The sequence below is a fragment of the Borostomias antarcticus genome (assembly GCF_949987555.1).
Source record: "Borostomias antarcticus genome assembly, chromosome: 17".
Lineage (NCBI taxonomy): Eukaryota > Metazoa > Chordata > Actinopteri > Stomiiformes > Stomiidae > Borostomias > Borostomias antarcticus.
This window is the reverse complement of record NC_140250.1, coordinates 491,029-503,528: the sequence shown is the minus strand read 5'-3', so window position 1 is coordinate 503,528 and position 12,500 is coordinate 491,029. Positions and strand designations below refer to the sequence as shown.

The 12,500-nt window shown below is 51.0% G+C and overlaps 1 protein-coding gene across 1 annotated transcript in view; it reads left to right on the top strand.

Annotated features, from left to right (window-relative positions):
- Nucleotides 1–12,500, top strand: part of nwd2 (NACHT and WD repeat domain containing 2) — a gene marked incomplete at both ends in the record, with an annotated part of 65,342 nt that overhangs the window by 8,097 nt on the left and 44,745 nt on the right. Inside the window, one exon of the mRNA XM_084451915.1 lies at nt 3,907–3,995. Coding sequence (XP_084308041.1) covers nt 3,907–3,995 — 89 coding nt within the window. The remainder of the gene's footprint in view (nt 1–3,906; nt 3,996–12,500) is intronic.

Sequence of the window (12,500 nt, the reverse complement as noted above, 5' to 3'; positions counted from 1 at the left end):
CCTCCTGATCCTCCATGTATCTGGATGCCAGCTCGCCGGTACTTTCCGCCCCTGCGTCTTTCTTGAGTACGTCCCCGTACGTTAGCGTGGAACACCCTCGTGATCCCTGCCCGTGTGGCGGCTCCCACAGCACCAGTCTGCTGCCTGAGGGCTCCTGGTGTCTCTGGCCAGTGACCAGACAGCCTCATCCTCAGCCTGGGTCACCCCACAGACAGACGCTTGTGGGTAACACGCTCGCTCTTGTCGATGTTAAGTACTGAACACAGCATCCTGGTGTAGCACCCATCCAGGGATGTCTGCAGGGTGGGCTTCAGGGTAGGGCTGGGTTTTAAAAATCGATTCATCGATTCTTGAATTCATGAATCCCAAAATCGATCTTTTATTTAATTAATGAATGAATAAATTAAGGAATGAATAGTTCATTCATTCATTCATTCATTCAATGATTGATTGATTCATTCATTTTTGGAAATCAGTATCGATACCCAGCCCTAGTATTGATGTGTTGCATAACTTGGCAGTCATGTAATTAAGGTTACAGCTAAAAAAACAGGTTTTAGTAACACTAACCGAATCGATATTGAATGGAATCAAATTGAATCGTGTTAATCGATTCTGAACCTTGTGAATCGGAATCGAATCGATTCTTGAAATTCAACTCGATACCCAGCCCTACTTCCGGGTCCGGCTCTCACAGCCGTGTAGGAGAACGGACCCCACCGTCGCAGAAACGAAAAGAAGCTGAGCTCGATTTGTCAGGGGAGGTCGGAGTTCCATGTGAGCGCCTTCCTCACTTTAAGGTTCTGTACCGACGAGGCGACCCTTCAGCCCCCGTATCAGAGGTCATGGACTACTTCCTCTGCATTGGTCTCTGGTTCCATCTCAGAATGTCCTCATCCAGAGTTGATAGAGCTGTATGTTTCATTGCTCTTGGGGACTAAGGGGACATCTGCGGTGTATGAGGTCTGCTGACTCCTTCAGCTGCTCGCTGCCGCTGGCGTGTTCCCCTGGCTTTTGGTGTTGAATCCCTCCATATGTTTGAGAGGGGCTGAGAGAGGACAGGAGGGAGGGGAGGGGATTAGGAGACAGAGGGAGCAAGGCGAGAGAGAGGGAGAGATGGATGGAAGGAAGTGAGGAGGGAGAGATGGATGGAGGGAAGCAGGGAGAGAGAGAGAGAGGACATGCGTCCCCTCGCTCTGGCCCGTCTGTCACACGCGTTCAGGCGCCCTCGTCTCCTCGCTCTGGCCCGTCTGTCACACGCGTTCAGGCGCCCTCGTCTTCTCGCGCTGGCCCGTCTGTCACACGCGTTCAGGCGCCCTCGTCTCTGGGCCCCGCGAGACGTCAACATGCCACGGCTCATCATAGTCCCAGGAACGGAGCAGTGGACGTTCTGTTCTGCTATCAGCCCAACGCAGAGTACTCCCGGTACAGACTCAGAGTACTCCTGGTACAGACTCAGAGTACTCCCGGTACAGACTCAGAGTACTCCCGGTACAGACTCAGAGTACTCCTGGTACAGACTCAGAGTACCCCCGGTACAGACTCAGAGTACGCCTGGTACAGACTCAGAGTACTCCCGGTACAGACTCAGAGTACTCCCGGTACAGACTCAGAGTACTCCCGGTACAGACGCAGAGTACTCCCGGTACAGACTCAGAGTACTCCTGGTACAGACTCAGAGTACTCCCGGTACAGACTCAGAGTACTCCCGGTACAGACTCAGAGTACTCCTGGTACAGACTCAGAGTACCCCCGGTACAGACTCAGAGTACGCCTGGTACAGACTCAGAGTACTCCCGGTACAGACTCAGAGTACTCCTGGTACAGACTCAGAGTACTCCCGGTACAGACTCAGAGTACTCCCGGTACCGACTCAGAGTACTCCCGGTACAGACTCAGAGTACTCCCGGTACAGACTCAGAGTACTCCCGGTACAGACTCAGAGTACTCCCGGTACCGACTCAGAGTACTCCCGGTACCGACTCAGAGTACTCCTGGTACAGACTCAGAGTAGCCTGGTACAGACTCAGAGTACTCCTGGTACAGACTCAGAGTACCCCCGGTACAGACTCAGAGTACTCCTGGTACAGACTCAGAGTAGCCCGGTACAGACTCAGAGTACTCCTGGTACAGACTCAGAGTACTCCCGGTACAGACTCAGAGTACGCCTGGTACAGACTCAGAGTACTCTGGTACAGACTCAGAGTACTCCCGGTACCGACTCAGAGTACTCCCGGTACCGACTCAGAGTACTCCTGGTACAGACTCAGAGTAGCCTGGTACAGACTCAGAGTACTCCTGGTACAGACTCAGAGTACCCCCGGTACAGACTCAGAGTACTCCTGGTACAGACTCAGAGTAGCCCGGTACAGACTCAGAGTACTCCTGGTACAGACTCAGAGTACTCCCGGTACAGACTCAGAGTACGCCTGGTACAGACTCAGAGTACTCTGGTACAGACTCAGAGTACTCCCGGTACCGACTCAGAGTACTCCGGTACAGACTCAGAGTACTCCCGGTACAGACTCAGAGTAGCCTGGTACAGACTCAGAGTACTCCTGGTACAGACTCAGAGCACTCCCGGTACCGACTCAGAGTACTCCCGGTACAGACTCAGAGTACTCCCGGTACAGACTCAGAGTACGCCCGGTACCGACTCGCTCGCCCCAGAGCAGAGAGAGACAGAGAGAGAAGGGTGCTGAGAAAGGGCTTTCGGTTTTAGGGGGGAAAAAAAGACACCTATGTCATGTCAAGTATAGTTTTGATATTTTCATCGGTGTGACTTGCGAAGCATATTTTCATCGGTGTGACTTGCGAAGCACGAGGGACAGACGGTTCCTATTTCCATTGAATGACGAAAGGGATAGGTGTTTTTAATGTGTTAAAGGGATAGGTGGTTTTAAATGTGTTGAGAGAAAAACACAGCGTGCCCGGGGGCTGCTCACATGGGCTCCATGCTGCTCTGAGGTCGAGAGACTTCTACGGCCTGATTAGAAATGTGATTTTTTTTTTACTTTTTTGTTCCCTGTCTGCAGAAAGGGGAGGGGGGAGGGGGGGCATATTTATATGTGTGTGAGGGCAAGAGATGTGCACATCGTCAGATGGTCTGTTCTGTTGGGCATGATCTGTTTTTAGCCGATCCACTATCTCTCATCCAGGGGGAGAGAGAGAGAGAGAGAGAGAGAGAGAGAGAGAGAGAGAGAGAGAGAGAGAGAGAGAGAGAGAGAGGAAGAGAGAGAGAGGGATGTGTCTTGTCCTATCAGATCATTGTAACCCTGGGGGAGGGGGGGGGGGGGGGGGGGCAGGGAAAGACAGAGAAAGAAGGAGGGAGGGACTGAAGTGAGACAGAGCGATTACCCAGAAGCCCTCGGTCTGACACCCTGGTGACAGTCCAGTATTGCCACCTCCAAGCCGGAGAACATCATGTTCACAGTCCTGTTTACATACAAATATGGATCAAACACAGCAGCTGCCGTAGCGTACACAGTGACTGTGTTATTAAATACGCCAGTATGATAATACTAATAATATCAGCTTTACATGTGAAAACAGATGTGTCTCTTTACTGTGCGTTCCCCCACTAACCACCCTCTCCTCTCCTCTCCTCTCCTCTCCTCTCCTCTCCTCTCCTCTCCTCTCCTCTCCTCTCCTCTCCTCTCCTCTCCTCTCCTCTCCTCTCCTCTCCTCTCCTCTCCTCTCCTCCTCCCCTCTCCTCTCCTCTCCTCTCCCCTCCTCCTCTCCTCTCCTCTCCCCTCCTCCTCTCCTCTCCTCTCCTCTCCTCTCCTCTCCTCTCCTCTCCTCTCCTCTCCTCTCCTCTCCTCTCCTCTCCTCTCCTCTCCTCTCCTCTCCTCTCCCCTCCTCCTCTCCTCTCCTCTCCTCTCCTCTCCTCTCCTCTCTCGTTCTCAGACACGGAAGCAGAGAGGAACGCCCTGAAGGAGCATGTCTACCCCAAGCTCAGGGACTTCTGCAGAGAGAACTATGGGATTGAGTTCCAGGTAACCCCAAACGTCCGCTCCTGTTCCAGGTAACCCCAAACGTCCGCTCCTGCTCCTCTGTCTTTGTTTCCCATCGTGTGGATCGATCGATGCGGAGGAAGCAGGAAGGCGCTCCCCAAGACGGACTAGTCCATCTGCTTGAGCCTTTTATTCCCTCGTAGACATTTTCTGCGGCGTTATAAAAGTTTGTTTTGATGCATAGCTACATCGACCTCAGCTCCTCCAATGGATCTCATATCTCTGCCTTGATCTCTGAGCTAGAAAGGAAAAAAAAAAGAAGCAAAATTCGGCCTCAGGAGCGAGATGCGAGCTGAGGCACCTTGTTTTAAGCGGAGGCCCGTCCCTTTAAGCGGAGGCCCGTCCCTTTAAGTGGAGGCCCGTCCCTTTAAGCGGAGGCCCGTCCCTTTAAGCGGAGGCCCGTCCCTTTAAGCGGAGGCCCGTCCCTTTAAGCGGAGGCCCGTCCCTTTAAGTGGACAGAAGGCCAGAGCAGATAAGACGGCTCAGGAGAGGCTGGAGAACACATCCCTCTGATAAGATGCTACGCCCCCGCGTCTCTCCCTCTCTCTCTCCGGTGGGCTCCCCCGTGAACGCGTTAGTGGTTTGATCCCCTCTCTCTCTCCGGTGGGCTCCCCCGTGAACGCGTTAGTGGTTTGATCCCCTCTCTCTCTCCGGTGGGCTCCCCCGTGAACGCGTTAGTGGTTTGATCCCCTCTCTCTCTCTCTGGTGGGCTCCCCCGTGAACGCGTTAGTGGTTTGATCCTCGTCTCCCCCTCTCTCTCTCTCCGGTGGGCTCCCCCGTGAACGCGTTAGTGGTTTGATCCTCGTCTCCCCCTCTCTCTCTCTCCGGTGGGCTCCCCCGTGAACGCGTTAGTGGTTTGATCCTCGTCTCCCCCTCTCTCTCTCTCCGGTGGGCTCCCCCGTGAACGCGTTAGTGGTTTGATCCCCTCTCTCTCTCTGGTGGGCTCCCCCATGAACGCGTTAGTGGTTTGATCCCCTCTCTCTCTCTGGTGGGCTCCCCCGTGAACGCGTTAGTGGTTTGATCCCCTCTCTCTCTCTGGTGGGCTCCCCCGTGAACGCGTTAGTGGTTTGATCCTCTCTCTCTCTCTGGTGGGCTCCCCCGTGAACGCGTTAGTGGTTTGATCCTCTCTCTCTCTCTGGTGGGCTCCCCCGTGAACGCGTTAGTGGTTTGATCCTCTCTCTCTCTCTGGTGGGCTCCCCCGTGAACGCGTTAGTGGTTTGATCCTCGCATCATTTACATTGAAATGAGACCAGCGATGCCGTGAAGACGGATGATTATCAGCAATTTGCTGTTCAAACACATCCTGGACGCCCCCCTCCCCCCCCGAGTCCTCTGGGAGGTCTTCCTGGAGATCCTGTCCGTGGAAGGAGCGGGAGAGCGTTTGATATCAGGCGTGTAGCGCTTCCGGATTGTTCCCTGAGCCCTTTTAAACAGCAGGGAAGGAGGAAATGGGTGGTTTCATGCTAATTACCTGCTGGCATTATAAGGGCTCAGTGATAAACAGCTCTTACCATGAGTGTACTCAATACCTGAGCAGCTCTTAGTGACGGCACTTCGTCATGAATAAGCAATCGAGCTCGGCTGTGCAAAAAAAAACAATATATTTTTTTTTATTTTCTTCCTTTTTTTAGTAAGCACAAGGAAAATATTCAGAACACAACAGGGAATAGATATAAATATACAAAATGAAGGATAGAATTCAATCACCGATACATTATTCATGCCTTAAATGGATTTAAAATGTCCTCGTATTTCCTGCTCCCTCAGTATCATCTCCAGGGAACGGGGGATGGAGTTTAGTATTTTCAGATTTGTTTTTTTACGTTTTCAGTAACTTATCTAGAGTATTGCAATGAATCACAATAGGTATCGTATCACAATGATTCATCATCCATCCATCCATCTTCATCCGCTTATCCGGGGTGGGGTCGCGGAGGCAGCAGCTCAGCAGGGGGCCCCAGACATCCCTTTCCCTGGCAGCATCAACCAGCTCTGCCTGGGGGATCTCTAGCCGCTCACAGGCCAGTGCGGAGATGTAGTCCCGCCACCTGGTCCTGGGAATCAGGATACGTATGGTATTGTGAGGTCCTTGCCAATCCCCAGCCCTAATAAGCAACACCTCCCCCTACACCATCGCTCTGTAGAGGTCTGGTTTGCTTCGTGGCTAAGCTGCTCTGATCTTGAACACGCATGCATGCACAAACACATTCAGAGCAGTAGCATAATGTCCTGCACTTCCCCTCCACACCAGAGGTGGCGCTAGCCAGTCTCCCATCAGCGACCGGCAGTAAAACACAGTAAACCCGATCACCGACGGCCCGCGTGCCTGGCTAGTGAGTCGTGCCGTCGCCGTGGTTTCTGCCGCCAGAGTCGACCCCTGTGGGAGTGGGATGACTCACCCCCCCTCTTCCTCCGCCCCTCACCCGAAACGGGCCAATCGGAGCCAGCGCACGGCGTGCTGGGACTGTGTAGAGGGACGCTAGGCGATGTACCGTAGAAACCGCTCGGTGTGTGTCGTGCCAGGTCATGCAAAGGCTTCTGGGAGATCTGGGTGACGCTAACAACTGTCAACAAGTGATCAGCCGCACGCGGAAGCTCGGATACGCACATACGTGAACACATGCACGTTGGGTATGAACACACACACACACACACACACACAGACACACACACACACACACAGCTTAGTAGTTGATTTGACGTAGCAAATGGCGATTCGCTTCAGCCCGTCGTCCGTCGACTTGTGTTTCCATCCGGAACGCTCTCCCGCTAACAGGATGGAGGATGAGCCGGGGGCCGTAGCCTCATTCAGTCACACACACACACACACACACACACACACACACACACACACACGGCAGAGAGGGGATCAGCATGGGAGGGCATACAAGAACACACACACGCATGCATGCATGCACACGCACACACGTACACACACGCACACACATGCGCACACACATGCACGCACACACGCACGCACACATATTGTACACACGCACGCACACACACACACACACACACACAGGCCTGTAGTACTGTACACTCACAAAGAAATACACACCTTCAGCAGTGGGTGTACTAGGAGAGGGTGGAGGACAGGTAAGCTCTGTGGATGGGTTTCACAAGATCAGACCTGCGTGTGTGTGTGTGTGTGTGTGTGTGTGTGTGTGTGTGTGTGTGTGTGTGTGTGTGTGTGTGTGTGCGTGTGTGTGTGTGAGATAGAGAGGGGACACAAATGAGTGGCAGCACAGGCAGAGAGTGTGTCACGCACCATTTGAATCTATTGATTGCATATTGATTAGAGGAAAGTGCAGCTCATTGCTCACCCCATCATATAGAGGGACTGGTTCAGTGTTCTTCAGCAGAGACACAGCGCTAGAATGTCACGTTGAAATGCCATCTGAAAGGCTTTTACACTCAGCCCTTTGCTATTTCAATGTTATTGTTTGTCTCTTTCTAATACTAAATAGCTTCCATAAATCATGCAAAAATAACTTTGCGAAAATGTTTATGTCAGGTGATTCCACTGTAGACATTTGTTTAGATGATGGGAACGGCTGCTTAGTTATGGCTGCCACAACAAGATCATATTAGAACCCCCCCCCACACACACACACACATGCACACACACACACACACACACACATCCTGTCACTAATGTTGAATTAAAGGCTGTTCCCCTGTCATCGCTGCTTGACTGCGTTTTCCGCTCGGCTCTCAAAACGTCTCCTCCGCATCTCAGGATGCCATCGCCGTGACAATAGCGCGGGGGGGGGATTTTTTATAAATCACAAAACATAATTTCTGCCTTTTATTATTCCTGCATTTTTGAAGTGGAAAAAATGCGCCTGTCACTTTAGCACCGTTAGAAACTCTGCGATTCAGAATATTAACCCCCACGAGGATGCGCGCCACAACAACACAACAGTCTCTCAGCGCTTTGGATGAAAACAACATGTCAATGATGCATATTTTACCTCAGGACTGTCAAGGGTTTAGGGTTGATGAATATGTTATTTTGTTTGTTCTCCCAAGTTCTAGGAGGTTCTTAGAATTGGTAAACACACTGGGATCAAACTGTTTCGACGGAAAGTTTTGGCTTATCTCATTATCGTGGCCTAGTTTAGAAACCACTTTTCAAAGCTGCGAGGCAACCAATTCTTCTTCTTCTTCTTCTTCTTCTTCTTCTGCCATGGGAGTCTATGGCAGCCCATAGAAGCATATGCTAATGAGTTGTGCATTGTGGCAGACTCAGTCATGACAGCGCCATGACTCTTGTCATCAAGTCAGCATCTCAAACACTCCAGTGCCACCAATGTGTCACAGCTGGTGTCTCCAATGTGTCTCCTCCTAGGACTTGTCACCAATCTGCACAAAACTCGGTAGGCAACTAGGCAACTAGAACAATTAGAGTTCACCCGTTACAGCCAATCAAAATCGGCGGCGAAGCTGCCAAACAGGAAGTGTTTTCGTGTCTCAGCAACATTTGGAGGTATCAAAACCACAAGTTGAAGATAATAAATCAAGTTAAATACAGTGTAAAAATGACACGCCTGCCCTGATAGTTGAGTATCTGAGGAAGATGCAGACCTACGGTCACAGGGTGTGATCAAAGTGGGTGACCTCGCCCCTGTGACCTCACGCTGAGCCCCTGGACCGCCGACGTACCTCAGACTGCATCTGTTGGCTTTAACCCCCGTCTGTCATTCGATACGGCAGTGCGAGATCACAGAGTAATCAAGGTAGGAGACTTGTGAGGCCTCGAGCCGAGCGCCTACGTGACGTCCTTTGATCAAATAAAATAATAAAATAAATACTTTTTAGCTTTCTTTTTAAATTATTCAGCGAGCTGGCTTCCCTGATATCTATAGGTATTGTGTTCCACAGCTTTGGGCCATAATTGAGAGAGGCTGCACTTCTGATCTTCTTCTGACTGTTGCTGGGAACTTCTAGTAAACCAGCAGTGGATGATCCCAGTGTTTTTGAAGGCTCACACGGTAGTTGACAAGGCAGTTAACAACATAGCTTAGTCCTCGCCCGTTAAAGGCTTTGTATATAAGGCATTGAACTTCTGCTTCCGACAAAAGAGAAGCAATTGATGTGAAATAAGTTCCCCCGTGTTCTCTATTCTCCATTCTTTCGCTCTTTCTCTCACTCCGTCTCTCTTATCTTTTCTGTTATTGTTAGTCCTTGATCCTCTCCTTTCCCTCCTCCTCCCTCCATCCATTCATCCCTCGCTCCGTGGCATGGGCCCAGCATCTCCAGTCCCCGCCCTCGTCTCCGGTTAGTACTTCCGGGGTCAGACGGTTGACCCCCCGTCTTGGTCCACCTCAAGCTCAGAGATGACAACAGCTGGAATGGCTCCCAACACACGGCCACACCAATACACTATACATTTATTTAGGCTACTACCTTGAAATCTGCAATGGTTCGGCTTGTCATTCAATTACAGTCACTACATGCCGCTGTGTGAGCCAGCTCAGAATCCGCTCTCTCCTCATTTTTGAGCAGGCAGCCCCCCCCTCATTAAACAGAGCAAGGCCGCGTCCTCATTAGGACCCCGCTTGCCTCATTGCCGCTGAGCCCAAATGTCAGACTCCCAGCCCTAATTGGCAGTTATGTGTCAGTGTTTTGCTGACAGACAGTAGCGCCTGCAGAGATATTTGAAGTGTAAATCGGGATTTTTCCGGAGGGCTGCATCTTGCCCTTCGGGTGTGTGTGTGTGTGTGGGGGGGGGGGTGTTAGCCGCGTTTCGTAGTAAAAGAGTAATTTATTTCATGTTATTCTGCTCTCATAATGACTTTGATGTTTGGAAAAACCCAGTCAGTAGAGCAGTAGACTGTCAGGGTTGTGGCATGTAAATGGAAAGTGGATCATGTACATAATGACAAATAAACTACTTTATTTTTTATTTATATTACACACCTCACTATTGTTCACTGGTTAGGTAGGCAGGCAGGCAGGGTAGGTAAGTATGAAGTATGTAGGTAGGTAATGTAGGTAGGTGGGTAGGTAGGTGTAGGTAGGCAGGCAGGCAGGCAGGGTAGGTAAGTAAGTATGTAGGTAGGTAATGTAGGTAGGTAGGTGGGTAATGTAGGTAGGTAGGTGGGTAATGTAGGTAGGTAGGTAGGTAGGTAGGTAGGTAGGTAAGTAAGTATGTAGGTAGGTAATGTAGGTAGGTAGGTGGGTACTGTAGGTTGGTAGGTAGGTAAGTATTGCTATTTTGCCTTCAAGGGATTTTGTGAAAGGTTGTTATTTTTCTCTTCACGGCCGTTGTTCCCAGGCGGACCGGACCTGATCCGGACCTGATCCTGACGGGTAACGGTTCTACCGTTAAATATATTAAAGAGGCCTCCCCTGCACTTGACCAGCCCAGGGCCAGCCTGGTCCAAGGACAACAGAAAGCTGCTTAGCAGAAGCTGATTCTGCTCTTATATAAGAAAACCCCCTCTTATATAACCAAACCCCTCTTTGGGATGTAGGGCTGGAGAGAGAGAGAGAGAGAGGAGAAAATCAAGAATGATAGAAAAAGGAGCGCATAGGAGAGAGGAGGGAGAGAGAGGAGAGCACAGCACTCTCTCTCTCTCTCTCTCTCTCTCTCTCATTCTCAGACCCCCCAAATCCAGTGCTATAGGGAACCGTTTCATTTGAATAACACCTCCCTCCCCTAATCCTTCGTTCCACATGCAAATCCCTCCACAACCTCTCCCAACCCCCTATCAAGCTATCCCCTCCCTCCTCCTCATCTCTCCATCCCTCCACCCCTCCTTCATCTCTATCTCTCCATACCCCCACCCCTCCTCCATCTCATCTCTATCTCTCCATCCCCCCACCCCTCCTCCATCTCATCTCTATCTCTCCATCCCTCCACCCCTCCTCCTCATCTCATCTATATCTCTCCATCCCCCCACCCCTCCTCCATCTCATCTCTATCTCTCCATCCCTCCACCCCTCCTCCTCATCTCTCCATCCCTCCACCCCTCCTCCATCTCTATCTCTCCATCCCTCCACCCCTCCTCCTCATCTCATCTCTCTATCCCTCCACCCCTCCTCCATCTCATCTCTCCATCCATCCACCCCTCCTCCATCTCATCTCTCCATCCCTCCACCCCTCCTCCATCTCATCTCTCCATCCCGTCACCCCTCCTCCATCTCTATCTCTCCATCCCTCCACCCCTCCTCCATCTCTATCTCTCCATCCCTCCACCCCTCCTCCATCTCTATCTCTCCATCCCTCCACCCCTCCTCTTCATCTCATCTCTCCATCCCTCCACCCCTCCTCTGTCTCTATCTCTCCATCCCTCCACCCCTCCTCCATCTCATCTCCATCCCTCCACCCCTCCTCCATCTCTATCTCTCCATCCCTCCTCTGTCTCTATATCTCCACCCCTCCTCCATCTCATCTCTCCATCCCTCCACCCCTCCTCCATCTCTATCTCTCCATCCCTCCACCCCTCCTCCATCTCTATCTCTCCATCCCTCTACCCCTCCTCCATCTCTATCTCTCGATCCCTCCACCCCTCCTCCATCTCTATCTCTCCATCCCTCCACCCCTCCTCCTCATCTCATCTCTCCATCCCTCACCCCCTCCTCCATCTCTATCTCTCCATCCCCCACCCCTCCTCCATCTCTATCTCTCCATCCCTCCTCTGTCTCTATATCTCCACCCCTCCTCCATCTCATCTCTCCATCCCTCCACCCCTCCTCCATCTCATCTCTATCTCTCCATCCCTCCACCCTTCCTCTGTCTCTATCTCTCCATCCCTCCCTGCGGCGCTGGGAATGACTAATGTCTTCATCTGGGTCTTAATCTGGTCTCTCTTCTGGACCCCCCCCCCCCCCTACACACCCGCACACACACACACACACATAAACACACACACACACATAAACACACACACACACACACACACACAGGCGCAGGCGAGCGCTTCACTAGAAGCAGCGTTCAGTTTTTATGCTCCACATATCTGAACAAACTTCCAGAAAACTGCAGGTCTGCTGCAACTCTCAGTTCTTTTAAATCAAGACTGAACACTTTTTGCCGCTGCTTTTTATTAAATCAAATAGTTATTCATTCATACACTGCACTGTAACTTTTATTCCTGTATTTTATTTGTCCTGCATTTTGTTTTAAATGTCCTTTTTTTGCATTTTGTTTTATGACCTTTTATGTATGTTTTAATGTCTCATGTAAAGCACTTTGAATTGCCTTGTTGCTGAGATGTGCTACAAATAACCTGGCCTTGCCTCGCCTCGCTATGGGGAGCGCTTCTCTCCACTACCTCCTCTCACTCCCCGTCAATGCGCGGGTGTTGTGAGCCGACGTGACGCTAATATGGACAAATAGGAAGTATGTTAATTGTGCAGGGATGCCTTGGGGGAAGCACTTTATGAAAGTTGATTAGTGACACTAATAGACTCATCAATCTTCATTCAGTGGAAGTTGTACGAAAACCAATTGTGACGTTAAATATTCATGTCTGA